This window comes from Chrysemys picta, chromosome 5 (assembly GCF_011386835.1).
Source record: "Chrysemys picta bellii isolate R12L10 chromosome 5, ASM1138683v2, whole genome shotgun sequence".
NCBI classification, from domain to species: Eukaryota; Metazoa; Chordata; order Testudines; family Emydidae; genus Chrysemys; species Chrysemys picta.
Window position 1 is genome coordinate 144,372,395 of NC_088795.1, and position 20,779 is coordinate 144,393,173.

The window sequence follows — 20,779 nt, forward strand, 5'->3', positions numbered from 1 at the left end:
AGCCTAATGAAGGACTGTGGGACCGCTTAAGAGCTCAGAAAGCTCCGTATCAAGTATTCCAGCCATGAATATTTCATCAGTCGGTGGTTCTGAACCGTGCTGCATAATGCAAATAAATATTTGATGCCATTCTGTAACCTTTGTTCCTCCACAAGTTCCACATTCAATAGGAAGAGAAGTATCTGGGACCCAAAATAGAAACACACCGGCTGGGAAAGCTTCCCTGCCAGCATGCAGAAATCAGGAAAGCCACCTGCTAGCTACCAACATCTAGAAGAGCAAAGCCCGGCCTAGGAAGTCAGCCTTGCCCTGTCCCCTTCCTCTCCAGGCCCTACTGGTCCCAACACACACCATTCCATCTGGAGTAGAATGCTCTCAATTTGGATCTAGATAGCAGTGTTCTAGGTAGGTGTGCGCTGCACCAGTGTAGTCACTACGAGGGCAGCTGCAAGACTCTTCATTTTAAGGCCTCTAGGTGTGCTCGGTGGGCTCCTGGTAAGTTATCACAGGCCCAAAGCCAGGGCTCCGGAACCACAGGAGCACCACACAGCTGGAACTCTCCGGTTCCATACTGAGTGCAGGATGGGAGCACACGCTCTTTTTAACTGCATGTTTCCACACAGGCTACTCCTATAGCTCGTGTGAGCGTTTCCAGCACCCAATGGGTGAGCCCTGCTTGGACATTAGAGGAGCTGGCAGCTGCTGAAGACAGGTATCCTAGGAACACAAACGCTTTACTTCACGACTGCAGCATCTGAGTCCATTGCTCACGTCTTCTCCAGAGAATGCTCAGCAGTTGAATAACCCTGCAGGAATTCGTGTTACTACCTGCATAGTGCTCCATTAACATAATTACATGGCTTCCTGGTTATTCTTGACAGTCGCGTGTTCTGTGCATTGTTGCTAGCTGGACCTTACAACAAGAAGCTTCACATGACACCTTCAAGAATCGGAGAGACCTAGTGCATGATGGGCTTGCTCACTCTCTCAGAAGTAGCCAAATACAGAGCAATCAAATGAGAAAAAACCCTACCAGGAAAGGAAGTTTTAATATAGGGAAACTGCATATAAATCAGGTAATGATGGCAGACTTTAAAACTTCCCTGGAAGAAATGCAGACTGGCCCTACAGCCATCAAATCACCAGAAATTGATGTATATGGAGCGTGGTTTCCAGACTTGGCCACAGCTCCATTATCTTTCTGCTCCCAAGAGCGATCCAGAATTAGCATTTGCAAAACTTTTCTTTTGGAAGGGGATTTTAAAGGAGCTTTTAAAAAAATCACCAACCAGGAAAGTGTGTCACTCCCTTTGGTCAGCTTAAGATTCCAGATCCATACACAAGGTGCATTTACTGGAATATAATTAAGAAAACACCTTCTGGCTGCTGCAGCCAAAACAATTCAAGTGGCAGGGAAAGGTGCACATTTCCTTTTGGGCTATTTGTATTGTTAACTTATTTCTAGACAATCAGGTACAAACCCTCACTAATTGCTCTTTAGAACTTCAAACTCGGAGATCCTGATTATGCTAAAACACAAACATAAGGACACCCAGAGAACAAAATCCGAGTCTGTACTGTAACCTACAGAAAAATATCAGCTCGACACAAGAATAATAATCATTTGAAATTCTTAACACAGGCAAAAAATAAGAAACGAAAGCGTCAATTAGCCAACATGGCCAGAGACGAGAAATAGAAACTATTATTAGCATGCAACTTTTACACAGCAAGCAGCAATACCCTCCAGCAGCAGTAACGCTAAACCCCTGTCCTCTGATTTGAGCTGCAGAGGCACTGCATGCAACACAAACATCAGGCTGTCAGGTGAAATGGAAAAAGGACTTGACCACAAACTCAAAAGAAAGACCACCAATTAAATTCAATTGCATCGTTTTGTCATTACACACCCACCCGCCCGGCTTGTCTCCCCAGAGACACCTCAAAACTGAGTTGGAAACTCAAAATTAAAGCTCTGCAGTCGTAAACAAACAAAAACAAAAAACAAAAAAGCCAAACAAAAAATGTTTAGAAGCAGCGCTAGAAATGATCATGTGGCTACAGCGGATTGTACCTTCCGTGTTGTTGGGGCCTGCCTCATCATTGCAGAAAAGACAGATGAAGAGAGAGAAAGAGAAAGAGGGAGGCAGAGAAAGAGAACGTTAAAACATTCAATCACAACAATGCAGCTCTCTGTAGACAGTCTCTCTCAAGCACAGTCTGCCCAGGAGCGCTTGCAAATGGCTGCAGCTTTTCCTTTTTATCTGCCATCCATTGACCCTGATAATCCAGCAACCGCTTCCCGAAACCCAGACTGCTACGGACGCCGTTAATTAGCGAGACTCTAGTACGCGGGAGTGCGGGTCCATCCTAGCAGCCGGAGCCACGGGCCATACTTCCTTTCTCCGCTGGCCTCTCCAACCACCGCCCCGGGCTCCTCATTACATCATCACTTATGGATTTTTCCCTCCCCTCTCCAAGTTCTTAGGCAGCCCTTGGATCCAGGCACAGCACCAGGGATTGAGCTGATGCTTTCCTTCCACAGGGAGGAGGGATGCACAGGGACGAACGTGCTCCTCTGTAACCTAGCAACACTTTAGGCTCAGCTGTCTCACTGGCTAATTAGAACATTTCTTCATCCCTCCTCCAGCAATAATGGGCCCAGCTCAGCATCTACGCATGCACGCAGAACCCTTGCAAATCTCTTCACATGATACAGTCCAGCCTGCCTAGCTATTGGGAGCAGTCTACACACCAACCCCTGGATCTACCAGAGCCTAACGAACTGGTTCAAGGGGCAAGTTTGTTAGTTTCTGCAATTTCAAACACACACAAGCCACCTTCTAGTCCTGAGAGTTCACCACCCAATCCTACTCCTGTATTCCCAACTCCCCCATTCATTCTCTCTCTCACAGACACCCAGTTTCACAAGCACACAGGAAATGCAACAGCAAAGAAGGGTTTGGGGTTTTTTAAGTTTATTCAATTGAATAGTTGCGCACCAAAAATAAAGCCACAGTGAAACCCGCATCAGAGACCAGCCTGGAGAGTTCACCCAAAGGGCCACCAGTGCCTGGTCAGGAGGACTGTTCCACCATCACCAGGAGACACTGCGGTTAAGCAGACGTTTCTGAGCACTAACAAACTGGCTTCAGTGCACTGACAAGTTAAACCTCAAATTTAACGCCTTTAAATTTTTCTATCATTCCCAAGCTAATACCTGTTGAGAGGCCAGAACGTACTTCCCTTAAAACTCAGGCAAAACCCTCACTAATGCTGTAGAACAGAGGTGGTCAAACTACGGCCCGCGGGATTGTCCTGCCCGGCCCGGCCCCTGAGTTCCTGGCCCGGGAGGCTAGCCCCCCGGTCCCTCCCCCACTGTTCCCTCTGCCCTGCACCCTCAGCTTGCTTGCCCGGCCGCTGGTGCAGTGCTTTGGGGGCGGGGCTGCGAGCTCCTGGGGCAGCGCAGCTGCAGAGCCCAGCCTGACCTGGTCTCTGTGCTGCGTGGTAGCGTCGGCGGCATGGCTTGGCTCCAGCCAGGCAGCATGTCTGTAGCACTGCCAAGCACCGGTGCTCAAGGCAGCGCGGTAAGGGGGCACGGAGCAGGGGTGGGGTTGGATAGAGGGCAGGGGAGTTTGGGGTGGTGGTCGGGGTGTGGATAGGGATCAGGGTGGTCGGGGGGGAACAGGGGGTTGGACGGGTCAGGGTTCCTGGGGGGGGGGGGTGCATCAGGAATGAGAGGAGGGGTTGGATGGGGCGGCGGAAGTCCGGGGGCAGTCAGGGGCCGGGGAGTGGGTGTGTGTGGATGGGGCAGGAGTCCCAGAGGGGCTGTCAGGGAACAGGGGGGGTTAGATGGGGCAGAAGTCGGGGGGGGGGGGAGGGCTGGGCCATGACCCCCTCCCCTAACCGGCCCTCCATACAATTTACTAAACCCAATGCGGCTCTCAGGCCAAAAAGTTTGCCCGCCCCTGCTGTAGAACATGAATTTAAAAGCTACAACCGTCTGGAAATTCTAGGTTAAGGCTTCTGTCCCTCCTGGCATCAATCTCCTCTTCCTCCGCTCCCCGTTATAACAGCCTTCCACTTCAGGCCAGAGACCCTACGAGAGTGCTAGCCCGTGTGAGGGCCTGGGGAGCTGGCAGGCTGGCTATTGGGGTAAAGGGGGTCTCTCGGCTGTATCTGGAGAGAACAGTCTCATTCATGCAGGGAGGGTGACAGGCCAAAGCAGGATCTCAATCCTGTGCTCAGAGGAGGAAATCTCGGGCCTGGAGCAGGAAGGTGTAGGAGGTTGGGATAATGGTTCCCAGGCCAGTATGCAGAGCCCCGGTCTGACCAGTGCAGAGCTGTCGGTGCCTGTAGTGGAAATCCTGGTGAAAGAAGAGGGTGTGTAGCCTGTAGGAGGAGAGGGGGAGGAAAGTAGGGCAGTGGGGACAGCGCTGGCACATTAGCTAGGAATTCCCTGATTTACAAGAAAACTACAAACTCTCGTTTTTAAAATTATAGCATTCTACAGAATAAGGGCTTAGGCACTTTTTAAAAAAAATAAAGGAAATATTCTTAGCCCTGGATCCCGGACGTCATGTGTCTGGGAATTATTGACCCTAAATAACTTTTTTAACTGGGGAAGTGAACTTTGTCCAATGCATCCATGATAGGAGTTCTCATCTAGGACCAGTGAACTCTAGACTGAGGTTCTACAGATAGGAGTAGCAAAAAGGGTTTTTATAACTGAAACCAACTTTTTTTTCCACGTCTCATAACAAAAAATGGGTTGGTCAATCATTTCAGGAAGGTCTGACGTTCTTCTCCTCTGGACCACAGACCAAGTATGAGATGTTTGAGGGCAAACAAAAAATATTTTGGGGGGGATTGGGGGGGGGGGGAGGAAGACATTTTGGAGGGGGGGAGGAAAAATAGATTTTAAAATGAAAATCTAAATTAGGAGTTTCTAATGGGATGCCAGGATGACTGGAAATGTACTCAGGTATCAAAGTATCGGTTTCAAAATCAGGCAGTGAATGAGTTAAAATCACCTCACACTGGTCTAAGAAGTCCCCGCATGTAAATAAATCTGTGCCCTCCGTCCACTATCCCAAGAGATTCCCCAGCACCGGATGGGAACTATACTTACAAATAAGAGCCACACAGGGAAAGCGCAATTCCAACAGTATCAGCAAACGGGGGGCTGTTACTCCCTTAACCTGAAGTAAGAGCTTTTATTATCCAGCATTTACTATAATTAATTTTGAGGAGTAAAAGATGTTGGTGGAATCAGAAGGATTCAATAGAACAGGTATCAAACTGGGGCCAAACTCACCTTGACAGCGTCCCTTGAAATGAGAGAGGGTACGCTGCTGACATCCTTGATAAAAGATTTTTTAAAATTACATTAAATTTACCCTCACCTTCTCTGCCTCTTCCCCAAACAATACGGGGTCAAGGAAAAGGCACCAATGGATAACAACATGAACTCGACATCTGGATGTTCCTACCATACCATGTATTTTTCAGGGGCTGCAACATTCAGATTTCAAGGTTTTATTCATAATTTTGTTGATATGTAAAAAGAGAACATTTTCCCTCTGAAAATTATTCATATATTTAGCATTAAAAGCACCATTTCCAAGCTCCTTCCCTGGCCTATCAAGCTTTGAAGTGTCTTAGAAGCTGACCGAATGAGAAAGGTTATTTGAACAGACCGGCATACATATGGCCCCAAACTGAAATGGCGACCAGTCAGCCCATCTTTTCATTACATTAACTGGACTTGATCAGAAACGTGTGTTGATTTAAAAGCACTACCAAATGCACTGGGTTCAGCTACAAAAACCGTGCAACAGCCTAAAGCTGGTTTTCAACCTTTTTTCCATTTGCAGACCCCTAAAGATTTCCAAAGGGAGGTGCGGAGCCCTTTGGAAATCTTAGGCATAGTCTGTGGACTCCCAAGGGTCTGTGGGCCAGAGGTTGAAGAGCACTGGTGGGAAAGGGGAAAGGAAAGCAGATTCTGGGGGGTTTGTTACACATTAATAAAATAAAACTGATTTAGGACAATGGGAGATCAGCATAACAGGCTGCTCACCTATCACAGCCCCAGTTAGTCTGGGTTTCAAGAGATGGATTGCTGAATACTGCTCCTATCAACAGGGGAGAAAGCCCCTTTTCTTGTTAATGTCTGCCCAGCTGACACTCAACAGGGCAACTGTGAATCTCTTTTGGACAACAGAGTACAGATAAAGCCCATAGCACTCTGTCAGTCTTGAACTGACTTTTTCACTTTAAGCACTTTGGACCAGAGTCCGTCTGGCTCCGTGCACATCCCTTGCCGTGCAAGTCCTGGGAAGAAAATAAACGATGCAGAGCTTGGTTAAAGTCTGAGGTACAGAAAATGGAGAGCATTTCTAACAATGCAGGCCTATGTTGTGCCACCATTTTGCTGCCAAGCGTCAATTTAAATTGCCAGGCCAGAGAATGTGTCTTCCTCTTGGGAAGCAGCTGCAATGCCTAAAACCCCTGACGAGTACCAATGGAGAGCACAGACAGGTCCTTTGGGGACTCGGACTTCATTCATTGGTAGACTCTATAGCACATGATAGAGATGACAGAGCAGAGGAGCATGCCTTGGTTCCAAGCTGGATTAGAGACACACAGAACATGACCATATTTTTCAGAAATCTGCTTTCTGGCAACAATTTACAGAGCGAGAACACCTTAGCAACAAGAGGGGATTTCTGTTTAATTATTCAAAACATTTTCCTCTAGCAGCATTATAGATAATGGATGTCTTCAAGCACAGAATCCATACTAGCTGCCTACAGCATCATCATAATACGGAGGCAGACACAAGTTAGAGATCCCAGGACGTAACACGGCTACACGCTCAGCTCAAGATGTGGTATTGCAGGCTTGGGCTTATGGTTTCCATAGGCTGCTTCTCTGTTGTCATCTGTCCTGCGCAATTTAGATACAGCCATCTGGCTCCTGGCAGGTGGCCAAGTGCATCCATCAGGCTACTTACCCATACTTCCTGGTGCAGGGTCAGAACCTTCAGCAACGCTACATCGGAGGGGCTAATGGGACGTGGGAGCCCACTGCACATGCCAATCAGTTAGCCAGGGGCATAGGCCCCTTCTGTTCCTGCCCTGCAGGGTGGATAAGAGGGTGATACTTTATGGGCAGCTTCCTTTCACTTCCCCCAGCAGGAGGTGGAGGAGCAAGGAAACATCAGGCGGGTTCAGTCAGCATCACCTTCCACAAAGTGCTCTCTGGATGATCGCCACACAGGGTCTCTTCAGCACGCTGAAGGTACTCAAGCTTTTCTAGATCTCTCTGGAATTCGGATAAAGACCAGAGTCTTTCTGGGCATCTACCTCGAGGCAGCAGCTCTCCACACTACATCAACAGCACCACATACTTGATGTTGGCCATGGCAATGCCTTTATATTAAAGCATGGATTATCTGGTGGCGGTGAAAGCTCTGTTCCATAGCTAGACCTGCCTTTTGCTACAGAACCTGGTCTCCAGAACCTGCAAAGGAGCAGCTCACCGATCCCGGCAGTACTAAAGTGAGGTTTGGCCAGTCTTACCCCTGGGCATTGCTACCCCAACCACTACGTTCTCATGCAGGACAGAGGGTGGGAGAGGGCAGCATCCCCAGCGTAAGATATCCCGGTTTTCTACTCTCTGGGACGAGGAGAGAGGCGGGAGGCGTCAGGCGTCCTCCACACTTTCAGCTGCTCCTCAAGAATAGGCTACAAAGGCAAGAGCAGTTCTATGGCAAGGCCACTCTTGACCTAGCTACTCTGGCCCTTAAGAATTCCCTGAGTGAACCAAAAAGAATTAACTCAATCCAGCGGTTCTCGCAAGCTGCTTTAAATGTGGCGAGAAGGCTGGATTCTCCAGATCACAATCACTTGTTTGCTGCTGTGGATATGTATTTGACCTTTAGCAAATCCTGTGTATCCTCAGTGTCCAAAAGGTAGCGATAGTCCTCAAGAAAATACCTCTGCTTATTGACGCCCCAGGGTGGGTCAGGAAGGGTCAACTGCCAGTGGCAACACAGCAACAGCTACCCCAGCTGGCACCAAAACCCTTACAGCACGTGGTTCTGAAGGTCTCTGCAACTACATTTTGTTGGCCACGTTAAGCCAGCAAAGCCAACTCCCAGCGCGCATCTCAATGCAGGATCCTCGGAGCTGCATGTTAAATGTGGCACTTCTGTCTCTGGGATTAACCTGATGGATCAGGCTCTGACCATGCGCTGTAGTCAGAGCTCTTGAATTCTTCAGTTTGGAGCTGCCTGGAGTCGGGCTTCCGCAGATGCACATCTGATGGCAGTTGGCACTGGCTCCAGGGCAATATCAAACATGGGAGGTCTCAGCAGAGCCATGTCAGAGAACCTGCAGCTCAGTACATCGATACGAGCAGCAAGGCTCTCAGACATCTGACAAAGCAGATCTGCTGAACCTAATGGGAAGCTGAATCCAAATCAACACAGGCACCACAGACTTAAAACTCCAGTTCCCAGGGGTGGGACCTGTTTTAGGCGTCTGCTTAAAGGATGAACAACCAACCAACCAATCCATTGAAGCAGCAGAGCACCAGAAAGGAGCACTGAGAACAACCTCTAAGAGCTGCGACACTGATGCACAGCAATAACAGAGCTGCAGAAATTATTCAAGAGATGATTTCAGAGTCAAGGCCTTCACAGTGCTATGGAAAGGAGCCCAGCGCTCCAGGGGGGCCATGCAGAGTGGGGTGCGCCGGAGTGTTTAAGAGGCAGAGAACTGAAACAGACATCACAATTATTTGACAAAGGAAGGATCAACCCCAGACTGGACACCCAGAGATGGAGCATGCCAGCTGAGCAGAGCCACGGTCCATGTCTAAGTGCAAGTCTCTCTCCACCTTTCTGTGAGTGCTCTCAGAGCCAGCCCCAGCCAGAGAACTGACGACGTTTCCACAGGGATTTATTTATGAACCTTTCACTCACTTTTACCCACACAGTTAGAGCAGAACACTCAGGAGTTTGCCTTTAGCGTGCAGTTCTACCCACACCAATCAGTCTGTACAAAGGGCGTGGGGGACCCAGATAACACACACCAGCGTACAAGTGCGACACACTGAGTACGTTTCCCAGAGCTCGGTGTGGCTCGAAAGCTCGTCTCTCTCACCAACGGAAGTCAGTCCAATAGACGATATTCCCTCCCCCGCCTTGTGTCTCGAGACCCTGGGACCGGCACAGCCACAGCAACCTTGTTTTCTAAATGGCATTCATGGGAATGTGCCACTGGCAGAGTTTAGTGCAATCTAGATGTACACTATGCTATTTGTGTGTATTGCAGTGAAGACGATTGTCTGCTATTCACTGGCCACACACAGGCCTGGTTTACACTAGAAAGTTAAGTAGGTTTAACTACATTGGCCAGGGGTGTGAAAAATCCACACACACCCCTCCCGGCGCGGTATAGTTAAGTGTAGACAGCACTTGGTCGATGCCAGAATTCTTCCATCCATCTAGCTTCCGGCTCTCGGGGAGGTGGATTCCCTATGTCAATGGGAGAATCCCGCCCACTGGCGTAGGCAGTGCTACAGCACCGCAGCTGGGGTGGCACAGCCATGCCGCTGTATGCAAGCCCACAGAGAAAGACTCCTGGAATGGACTTTGACGGCACTAACAGCTATTTACATTAGCACGTTGCCACATTCTCAGTTTGGAGATTAGCTTGAGTTTGCAATTTTACCCAAGCAGTGCCCAACACTCCTCTGGAATAAGGTCTGTCTACTAGCCAAAGGCAACTGAGGGCCGCTTGTCGTACGCCCCTTACTTGGCAGTGTGCACAGCACAGCGTTCACTGAGTCACCCAAAAGCTGACAGGGATCCTATGAGAAGTGGAAAGGCCATCGAATGACTCAACGCCTTTTCTAATACAGGTGCCTGATTGTAGAAAGCTGGAAGACACGTGCACCTGTCCAAAAGGAGTGTCTGTGTCACTGGGGTGCTGGCAGCATCTTTTACAAATGCATTAGTCCTGAGACAATTACTAAATAGGTAAAGCTACAGAGGAGAACACACACTGGTTCTTAAATGGAACAATTCACAATTAAAAAGGTGAGAGAGCTGATCAACACTGTCCAGTAAATAAGCGCTCTCAGAGCTGGATGGCAGGTACACACTGAAAAGTGACTGATTTCATGGTCAGAGGAAGCAATAAAGGGCTCATGGCGCCAATACATAAACTAAGACATTTAGCCCTTCCCAACTCCTCTGGGCAGCGGGCCCGATACATGCTTTTCTTCTGTGTCTTTAACGAAGGAGCTGCTGCCAGGCCACTACTCGAACGGCCCGTCTAAGTGAGAACTCCGGTACACACTTGCAACAAAAAACAGCAACTACCGGCTTGTTCCACCTTCTACTGCTCCTGCGGAACTCTGCAGCTTTCACCCGATTAATACGGAAATGGTCATGCTCCTGCACCAAAGATACTGCCAGTAAGTAACAGTGCTCATTCCTTAGAGAAATTACACGTGGTCATCACAGCTTATTGGCTGGGCCAGAGAAATATTTCCCAGGTAAGTGAAGAATTCACTGTAAAAAGAAGAGTTCTCAAGTGCACGGGATCCACTCTGCCCCCCTCCCACAAAAAGGCTCAGGAAAACTGACACGTCCACCCTGCAATCCAGATGAGAAACACACACTTCAGAAGGAGCATCTGATTCTTCTTTCATTTAAAAAATTTAATTGGGCTTGAGTCGTTCCATTTTCTTTAAAGAAAACCAAAATTCAGGCCATCCATGAGCAGACATGCACCTGGTCCCTCTCAAGGACAAAACAGGCGCATCTGCTCAAGAAATGGAGACATTAGTACAGTACACAAACTCCCAAGAGACGCCCCTGGGAGTGGACACTGCGGGAAGTAGTGGAACAAGAGACGCAACATGAGATGGACAAAGTAGCAGCAGCTGCTGAATGCATGAGAGACGAGAGAGCCCGGTTTGTTATGAATCTTTTGTACTTGGGCTCAGAATACAACCCTTAAAAATGAGTCCCAGGGCACTGAATGTTATGCTGATAGCTGAATGGTCTCTGGGATGGTGCAAGCAATGGGGCTGCTTCTATAGGTCACAGGAGGAAGCTTGGGTAGATTCTGCATACAGAGAATTATAAAGCTAGGCTAAATAAAGGCAGGGAACAAACTGGCTCCAAGCCACCTGCTATGGGGCAGACACAAACTGTTTGATGAATCACTGAATCAACTCCTCCCAATAATGCTCCCTAGAAACAGAGTTTTTCATTGTCTCCATTCAGCTGTGGTATAAAATGGACAAAGCACTCGCTGGCTACGCTCCCCCTCACAAGGGCCTCAAACTTCCAGGATCAGATGGAACAGGCCCTCGGTTTCAGCTCCAGACAACTCTGCCAGCCACAATCTGCCCATTGCCACTGTTTGACTGACTGCTGCTCTGTCTCTTTTCAGCTCGGAACCCGCTAGCCAGTCAGGCAGCTCCCCTGGTTGGCTAATTTATAACTCGGGGCAGTGTATCTGCCCAACCTTCAGCTAAACTGTCCCATTTAGTTCTCCTATCCATATTTTAAAACCACCCAGCATCTTCTGCCTCTGTACAGCACGAGGGGCAATGGAGGAGTCTCTTTTGTCCCCAAGAGCCAGCTCCCTGTTCTGAGCACAGAAATGTGGTAGAGTGGTACTGTTAGTCCATACATATATGTTCGGTGTAGTATACACATTAATAGGTATTACGTGCATGGTATTAACATAGTACACATTATGTATATGGGTGCTGGGAATTAATATTAACTGACTGCATTACTCTCTTCCCACAATTCTGTTCACCCATGTCAAGCATAGAATCATAGAATCTCAGGGTTGGAAGGGACCTCAGGAGGTATCTAGTCCAACCCCTTGCTCAAAGCAGGACCAATCCCCCACTAAATCATCCCAGCCAGGGCTTTGTCAAGCCTGACCTTAAAAACCTCTAAGGAAGGAGATTCCACCACCTCCCTAGTAACCCATTCCAGTGCCTCACCACCCTCCTAGTGAAAAAAGTGTTTCCTAATATCCCACCTAGACCTCCCCCACTGCAACTTGAGACCATTGCTCCTTGTTCTGTCATCTGCCACCACTGAGAACAGCCTAGCTCCATCCTCTTTGGAACCCCCTTTCAGGTAGTTGAAAGCAGCTATCAAATCCCCCCTCATTCTTCTCCTCTGCAGACTAAACAATCCCAGTTCCCTCAGCCTCTCCTCATAAGTCATGTGTTCCAGCCCCCTAATCATTTTTGTTGCCCTCCGCTGGACTCTTTCCAATTTTTCCACATCCTTCTTGTAGTGTGGGGCCCAAAACTGGACACAGCACTCCAGATGAGGCCTCACCAATGTCGAATAGAGGGGAATGATCAGGTCCCTCGATCTGCTGGCAATGCCCCTATTTATACAGCCCAAAATGCCGTTAGCCTTCTAGGCAACAAGGGCACACTGTCGACTCATATCCAGCTTCTCGACCACTGTAACCCCTAGGTCCTTTTCTGCAGAACTGCTGCCTAGCCTTTCGGTCCCTAGTCTGTAGCAGTGCATGGATTCTTCCGTCCTAAGTGTAGGACTCTGAATTTGTCCTTGTTGAACCTCATCAGATTTCTTTTGGCCCAATCTTCTAATTGGTCTAGGTCCCTCTGTATCCTATCCCTACCCTCCAGCGTATCTACCATGCCTCCCAGTTTAGTGTCGTCTGCAAACTTGCTGAGAGTGGAGTCCACGCCATCCTCCAGAGCATCCCACAACGCTTTGCAAAGCTAGAGTCAGCTTTGGTGTTCGAAAACTGGAAACGTACCAAAGCAAAGAGACATGAATACTTTGTACCAAGTACAGTTACCGAATGCTTTCCTGGCTCATCAACGCTTGGAATGTAGCATTCAAAATGGAGACATGAGAAAGTACAGGGAGGCACCAAGGACAAAGGTGGCACAAAGTAGTGGGTTAAACTTAAAGTGACGTGTAAAGAGTTTTGTAACTTATAAAAATCACACCGTAAATACTAGTAGCTGAAATGCGCATCTTTGAAGCACACCTGTGTAAGGTGAACACAGCGAGAATTTGCTTCCCAGAAGGAGAGTGTGTGTGTCTCCTTCTCGCACTGTGCTGCTTTATCTTTATACATTGGACTAAGTTCGGTTATTTGGTCCTGAACATTAAGAACGTGTAGTCAAACAATTGGCTACATCCGAGTCAACAGGACACTACGCACCAGCCTGGGCGTTCCATGCAGCTGCCCATAATCCCACACGTGAACTCTCCAAAGCCACTGTCCGGGGAGGCTGGGACCCCTGAGTGTGGAAACAGGACACTGCCCGTCTTTTTCAGCAGAGATCAGGCTGTATCTCATGGAAAACAGAGTAGGGCAGTGCCCACCACAACCATCTTCGGCTGCCCATTGCTATTCCCCAAGTTGCTTAGGGAACCTCAGGCACCTCTCCCCGTTACTGATTGGGGTCAGTCTCCTTAAATGAACTGCACCTTGGAGCATCTCAGAGCTTAAAAACCTTGTCTCCTCAAGGAAGAAAAAAGCTGGTTCCTGAGGCTGGTCCCACTAAAATGGCAACGTTGATTACTCACATCTGACCGGAGCTTCTCAGCACATGGGAGCAGAAAGGCTCCTGGATCCCGGCTTCCAACCTCACCACAACCTGAACTGCCAAGCTCATGGGGCCTTGTGCCAACCTGTACATAAATGAATGGCTTTTCCACCACTCCCTAGTGGACACGACTCCAGGCTGAGCTACGGATACGTCCAAGGCAGATACCTACAGGTTTGGGTTAAGACAGAAAGGGGTCAGGCTTTTTGCTCATTTAACCCTCAGATGTCAGTCTTTGCAGCTGTTACGTGCTACTATTCCACTGCAAGGCTGACATTTCAGTGAGGGAGGCCAGTCCCGGGTATTTGAGGCAGGATTTGCTCTCTGCACAGTAACTGCTCTGCCAGACAGCACTGTAGCAATGAACAGAGGATTGTGTGAGCTGAAATTTCATTCCAAAACTGGAGAGAATGGCCATCTTGCTGCCTTTAAACAGCTAGCTTACTCGCCCTTCTCCACCAGCCTGTCACATTGCAGGTGGCAGGAGGTTTCAGCACTCTCCCCGTGTTGCACTCCCTAGCGAGCTGTTCACTCAGCTGTGTTCTTTACTCGTGCAAGTGCAGCATGGGCCAAAACATCAAGTGCTCCCCTCAGCAGATTCACAACGCCTGCTCTTGGCATCTCTGGTGGGATGAATGCAGAATGACACGAGCAGTGGATACCTTTGGGGAGGAATATGAACTTCATTGATCTGTAAGACTTTGTGCTACTGCACAGCTCCACCGTTACCAGCAAGAAGCTCCTGGCCTCCCCCTGCACCCGGTATGCAGGCCTTAAAGGAAACTGACCCAAAGGCACAGCAGAAGTTCCTTGAGGTGTCATGTGGAAACAGCAGCTGTCTCAATCCTTGAGAGAAATAGGCAATTGGGAGCCCTCGAGAAGAGTCACTCTGACTCCAATGGAGGCCAGGGTGGAGTTAGTGTTACTCTCTGAAGGTCATGGAGAGGCAACACTCCTGAGGCAAGAGGCTGCCTATTCCACCCTCCCTGCTGAATACCTGGCTCCAGATGGCAGGCAGAGAGTGGAAGAGGTCTGATTATTTGTATTTGCTCTTTGCCCCAGTTTAAGAGGTGACCAATCTCGGAGGACTGGGGCCATCTGCCACCCAAAATAGAGCAGAAGGAAACAGCTTTTAAACCGATTAAAGTCCAACATGTACCACGCACTGCAAAGAGCTACCTAATCTCATTAATGCGGATTTGCCTACTAATAATGTTATTTCTTTTTAGGCATTAGTAGTTTTACCAAATAGAACTTTGATTCCCAGACACTAAAGTGGTCACAAGGAAAAGAGCTGGCAAGTTGACTGACGGTTTCAACCCTTAAAATGGAACAGTGAGGAGCAGGGCGAGAAGTAACTTTACAAATGAGCTGAGGATGGGAGGAAGTTCTAGGACATACCTGTCCGATCTTGGTTTCCATCCCAGGGTTAGTCCCACAACGTTAGTGAGGAAACCCCACTCGCGTCATGGGCTCTCTGGTATCGGTCTGACTTAGAATTACTCCTTTTAGAGTGAGACAATTAATACCCTGACCAGATGGTACCATGCCTGCCACCAACCCAATCCAGCGGCGATCTTCACAATGAAGTAAGGCAAAACTGGAAAGTAAAATCAACACACGCTAGAGGTCTGCCATCAGAGAAAGCGTACAGAGCCGGGAAAGCCAGAGCTGGGTGTGAGTAACGGCAGCATGCAGAACAACAGGGACGAGAGCTAGCAGGAGAGTGAAGTAACGGGGCAAAGCGCATGCAGATCAGTAAGCTCAGACACATGCAGAGATTTCAGACTGGACAGAGGTCACAGAGTTGGTCAGAACAAAGAGGCTTGGAACAGTTACTACAGAACACCAAACTTCCCGGGGAGCACAGCTTCTCCTCCTGCTCTGCTCCCCATTTGTGCTCATTCTGTGGAAGGGACAGACGGAGTTCTGGGCTCGGATTCTCTCTCCTCCCAAGTGCCTAAGGGTTATATAGACTGGAAGTGAAAGGTCCACAGCAGCACTACATGCCATCACTCACAGGAACAAGCAGGTACTGTCTCATTGGCATTTCTAATGGGCCCATCAGTGTAGTATCTGGGGGACTAGAGTTTTTGCAGGGTTTCCTTGTCCAGGTTACAACATGCCCCAGTCAGACAGCTAAGCTCCGCTGAGATCCGCATAGCTTTCCTTTTGATACAACTGCAATGTCAAACAAACGACAGATCTGCTGGGATTTTCTGGCCTTCTCCTTTTCCCTGGCTGCTGCCGGGATCTAACAGGGGTGGGTGTAAGGGAGGTGGCTCTTTCGAGAGAAAAGTTAGTGTGAAAAAGAGGGACTTGGGAAAAGCTGTAGTTTTACAAGTATTACATTTAGGCAAAATGGTGACTTGTCTTCAAATCAGAAAGAAAACATCCAGTAGCCGATGTGTATCAGTTTGCTAAGGGAGGTGGGTTGACACTGGAATATTTTGTGCAAAGTATCCGAAATAGATAGCCAAGAAGATAAACCCAGCAATAGGGAAAACTGTCTCAAGAGAGCAAAAAATCAGAGTTTGGAAGCAGGTACAGCTGATTCAAAACCATACCATGCCCTGTGACAGCACCTCTCTGATCATCCAGAGCAATCGCGGTCTGTTTTCATCTCTCCCTTTAGACAGTACATTCAATGGGGCAGGGAATGTGCCTACCTCTATTGTGCCCAGCTCTGAGCACGCTGCTGGGGCTTTACACAGGAGATTTACATCCATTGCAGCACTAGTTGGAAGGAAACAAAGCACCAGAATGTGAAAGCCAAGGTTAACGTATCAGCCTAAGCTACGGGATGGAGATCACAATACGTGGGTTGGGCCTTTGATTCTAAAGCCGACTCGTGTGTTGATGTCAAGAATTTCAATACATCAGCCAGAGAGAAATATGGTGGGCACATTTCACAAGTACAAATAGTTAACTCACACTCAGCACTGGTGTGAAAGCTTTATCCTGAGGCTGTGAAGAAACAGCAGAAAGTTCTCAAAACTCCCAAGAAAAATAACATCGTTTGATTTACGAAGCCACGTTCCCCACCAGGTTGCGTGGCAGGCTGAGAAGTGGTGACAGATACTTTCCCATAAAGCAATGCTCTTCCCCCAGTGCGTTTGGACTCGGATTACTAGCCCCTCGTAAGCAAGCTGGGCCAGCCGAGGAGAAGGGGAACACATGCAATGAGTAAACATGCGACCATACAATGGAAGGCACAGCAGCAATGAGTGACAATGAGCCGAGATGTATTTGGGGGCATTTCATGCGGCCAGGAGATTCTGCGACGTACAGATGAATTGCCAAAAAAAATGCACCACCTTTTTAGGTTTCGCTCCACGCTGCATGAAGAGGGGACAAAGGTTAGAAGTTAGAGTTTACACTGCCGGGACGCACAACAGAAGTGAACCGTTCACACAGCGGTTATACAGTTTTCCCTGCTGTTCCTGAGGAAGGTACTTTGATCTGTTCTGTTGAAGTCACCAGATCTCAATAATACGTACAATCAGCAAGGAAGAAAGCACCCAGATTAACCTAAACAAGTCTGTGAAATGTGACCTGCCAGCGTGTAGCAGATAACTGAGCTGGCAGTTGCCTTGAGGCTCGTGGGCTTTATCCCAGAGTGGCTATAATCAGGCTTTGGCTCCTAGGGCATTAAGGCTTCTAAGGTTCCAGCAAAGAACATTTTGAAAGGCAAATGACTGCACTTGACAGCTTAGTTAATTGGCAGGCAGTGGGGCCTAGTGAAGAAAGCACTGGACTGGACTCAGGAGACCTGGGCTCTATTCCCAGCTCTGCCACTGGCCTGCCGGGTACCTTGGGCAAGTCGCTGCCCTTCGGTGCCTCAGTTTCCCCACCTGTACAAAACAGATAATGCTATGGCTACTGCCCTGCTCTGTGAAGGGCTTCACTCTCTACTGACGACAAACGCGGTAAGAGCTGGGTATTATTTTGTTTCCATACTGTCAGTCAATGCATTTGCCCCCAGAAGCCAGGGATTACTAGGGAGCTCGGTCTGCCCCAACCTCATCCCTAGCAAACACTGTTCATATTCCAACTGGAGCCCCAGGTCAGCAATCTCTGCTCAGGTGCTGGGTGGGGCGGGGAAGTGTGTACAGATGCTGCTGCGCTACCCCTGGTGAGTTCTTTGTATGTTACAGCCAGCCACAAGTCAAGTTCCCCAATGTAAAATTAGAGCGGAGTGAATTCAAACTGGGCAGACTTGCAGTAACCAAGAGGGACAAGAACAATTGCTCATGATTGGGTTATAACTAATATTTAAGGCTCAAATTATACAAAGATAAAGGCTTGAACATGCCACTTTCCCCATTAGACAGATCTGCCCTGGCTGTGTCGAATCTATCGACCAAACCAGGCCGAAATACGTTGAGAGAGAGAGAGAATGAGAATTTTCTCCTTTCCCCAAGTAGCACTGACCTCTGCAGACATGTACCATGAGTCACTTCTCCATATCAAAACCAGAAGCACCACCATTATTTCAATTACCACAGCAGTCAGAGTGAGGCCTAGGGAGAAGGCTACTGCTGCCGTATTTACACATTTGTGTAAGCCTCTTATTTTATCCATGTTAACACAGGTCCTGTGTCCACCTTCCCAGAGATTAGCAGAACCATTCTGCTTTGCCACCTCTATTCTAACTTTATCAAGCAGCATGCTTACTGGCTGGGCGCTCTCAGTCGGAGGCTGAGATGACAGACGCCCTTAGGGAAAATGAACAGGTGGTGTTCACCTTAGATTCAAATACCAGGAGCTTTTTTACATAAACAGATTCAACAATAAATGCATTTACTTATCCTCCATTTGGATAAGGACACAACACAAGGCACAAATTCTATGCTATTATAAAGTGCCAAGGGAAGCCTTAAAGCAGTGAGAATCTCAGATTTCTAATTGGCTGGTTACCATGATGCAGTCACAGATTACCAGCATTTATCCCTGGGATTAGCAGAAAGGAGTGGAGATAAAATTCACAGGAAATCCAACCCCAGCACAGAGACACATTTGAGTGATGTCAGGAAACAATAACTTCCCTGTGTTATGTGCACACTGCAGTGTGTTAACATCTGTCCACCGCCCTGCTGGTCTACTGTTTACATTGCAATGGCTTTGGACCACGCAATAGACCATTTCGTTCCATTTTGGGGCTCTCATGAGTGAGCTTCAACAATGTGTTCGAGACAATATTTTAATTAAGGCAGGAACGTTTCCTAGTGATTAAAACTGGAACTGGGAAACAGAACTCCTGGGTTCCATTCTCAGCTCTGCCACTGACTGGTCAGGTGCTCTTGGGGGGGATGTGCACGTGTTAACAGACACTTCTCCAATCTGCATCTCAGTTCAAAGTAGAAATCCTTACCTACCCACCAGGGATGTTGGATCAGGATTAGTGGAGGTAAGACACAGGATCTTTGGATGAAAGTTGCTATAGAAGGGCAAAACAAATCTGTCTGTAAACACTTTATACAAAAATCTGAGGTCTAAATTATCCCGTGTCCCTTTAACCTTGGGGAGACTGAAGAAAAGGGAGACTATTTTGGCTAAAGGGATCATCTTAAAAACATGGCTGGTACCTTGACTATAGGGTGGCAAAGTTAATCCCCAAAGGACCTGGAGACCATCAGCTTTTCCTGTCACGTGCCACGTTAGATCACTGGACACTCGGTTTATAGCTCAACGGGGCACAGAGTGCCTGTTATTTACAATAGCACTTTCCCTTGACTCCAGCGTCATCTAGTGGCAAAATACTGTTAATCTGCAGCTCTTGAATGTAAGGAGAGGCAACAAACAGCAGTAAGCCTCTGTCCTCGGGAGAGGTGGGAAGCTGCTCTGTGATGTCCTCAAGCGTCTCAGACAGTATTTTTACTAATACAATTAGGCTCTTCTTGAAGAGCAGCAGTATTGCCTCAAGCAACAGTCAGGGTGCTCTGCAAATCCAATACGCAATCAAGGGACAAGAGCAGTTGTAAAATGCACTTCAGCACAGAGACGCGATCACTCTTCATGCCCAATAAAAATGGGAAAGGTCTTCAGTAGCATTCCGACTACAGAGAGGATGAAACCAAGGTAGAGAGGAGAAGTTATGGGCCCAAAGTCACACAGAATCAATAAAGGCTTGTCTACACAGGAAGGTGATTTAGATGAAGGTAGGATGTGAATTTAAAGCGGAATAGCTATTCCTGATTAACTCCCTGTGTGGATGTTCTTCGAAGCTCGTATTCCAGAATAAGAGCATCCACACAGGGAGTTAATCAGAAACTCTTCCCTGTATAGACAAGCTTAAAGTAGCTGAGCACTGCAGATGGCCTGAAGGAGAGCAAGGCTTGGCTTTGATGTCTCAGGGCCTGACTTCACTGCCTTGCACCTTGTAGAGTTATTTACCCCGGGCAAAGGGGATGTAAAGGCTCCCCGCAGGGTGAGTGAATGAACTGTTCTGATTTGGTAGCATTTTTACATCCACTTTGCACCCACGTTCCAGCGCCTTCATGCTCTTGGCTTTGTGCTAATGACCTTGCTGCTTGAAACGGCCTCCACTCCCCATCTGCCAAGTCCCCTCTTCTTCTGGTAAACCCACGTCCTTCCAGGAACTGATCCTTCTTCCTCACTCTTCCTGAGATGCTGTCCCATGACTTGCCTAAACGAGACTAAGCCTTGTGAGGGCACAGAACACATCTTACTCTAAGTGGGGTTTAGTATCAGACTGAGCCCAGTAACTTGCGTGACTATCGAGGATTAACTGGATACAGTTCTAGGACGCTGCTCTTTTTGCTTCTCACTACTGAAACAGTTTTCAAGAAAAGGGAACCCGACACCACATCCCCTTCCTGAAGGGAAGGAAATATGTCCAAAATAGGCAAAGCAGAGAAATGAGGAGAAAGCTATGAAGTCTGGGGAGGAATAGCTCAGTGGTTTGAGCATTGGTCTGCTAAACCCAAGGTTGTGAGTTCAATCCTTGAGGGGGCCACTTAGGGATCTGGGGCAAAATCAGTACTTGGTCCTGCTAGTGAAGGCAGGAGGCTGGACTCAATGACCTTTCAAGGTCCCTTCCAGCTCTAGGAGATAGGATATCTCCATATCAGTCCCACCTTGGTTCTTGGTACCACATTCTCAGAAGCAGAGA

The 20,779-nt window shown here is 48.2% G+C and overlaps 1 protein-coding gene across 19 annotated transcripts in view; it reads right to left on the bottom strand.

Annotated features, from left to right (window-relative positions):
* Positions 1–20,779, bottom strand: part of DCTN1 (dynactin subunit 1) — a 125,215-nt gene that overhangs the window by 44,342 nt on the left and 60,094 nt on the right. For 8 of the 19 annotated variants that reach the window (XM_024110946.3, XM_024110947.3, XM_024110950.3 and 5 more), the window contains exons 5-6: positions 16,962–16,982; positions 2,075–2,092 (exon numbers count right to left, since the gene is read on the bottom strand). The exons of 10 other annotated variants lie outside the window; for them this stretch is intronic. In XM_024110946.3, the coding sequence (XP_023966714.2) occupies positions 2,075–2,092; positions 16,962–16,982 (39 nt within the window). The remainder of the gene's footprint in view (positions 1–2,074; positions 2,093–16,961; positions 16,983–20,779) is intronic. One more of the 19 variants, XM_042844893.2, reaches the window with a different exon arrangement.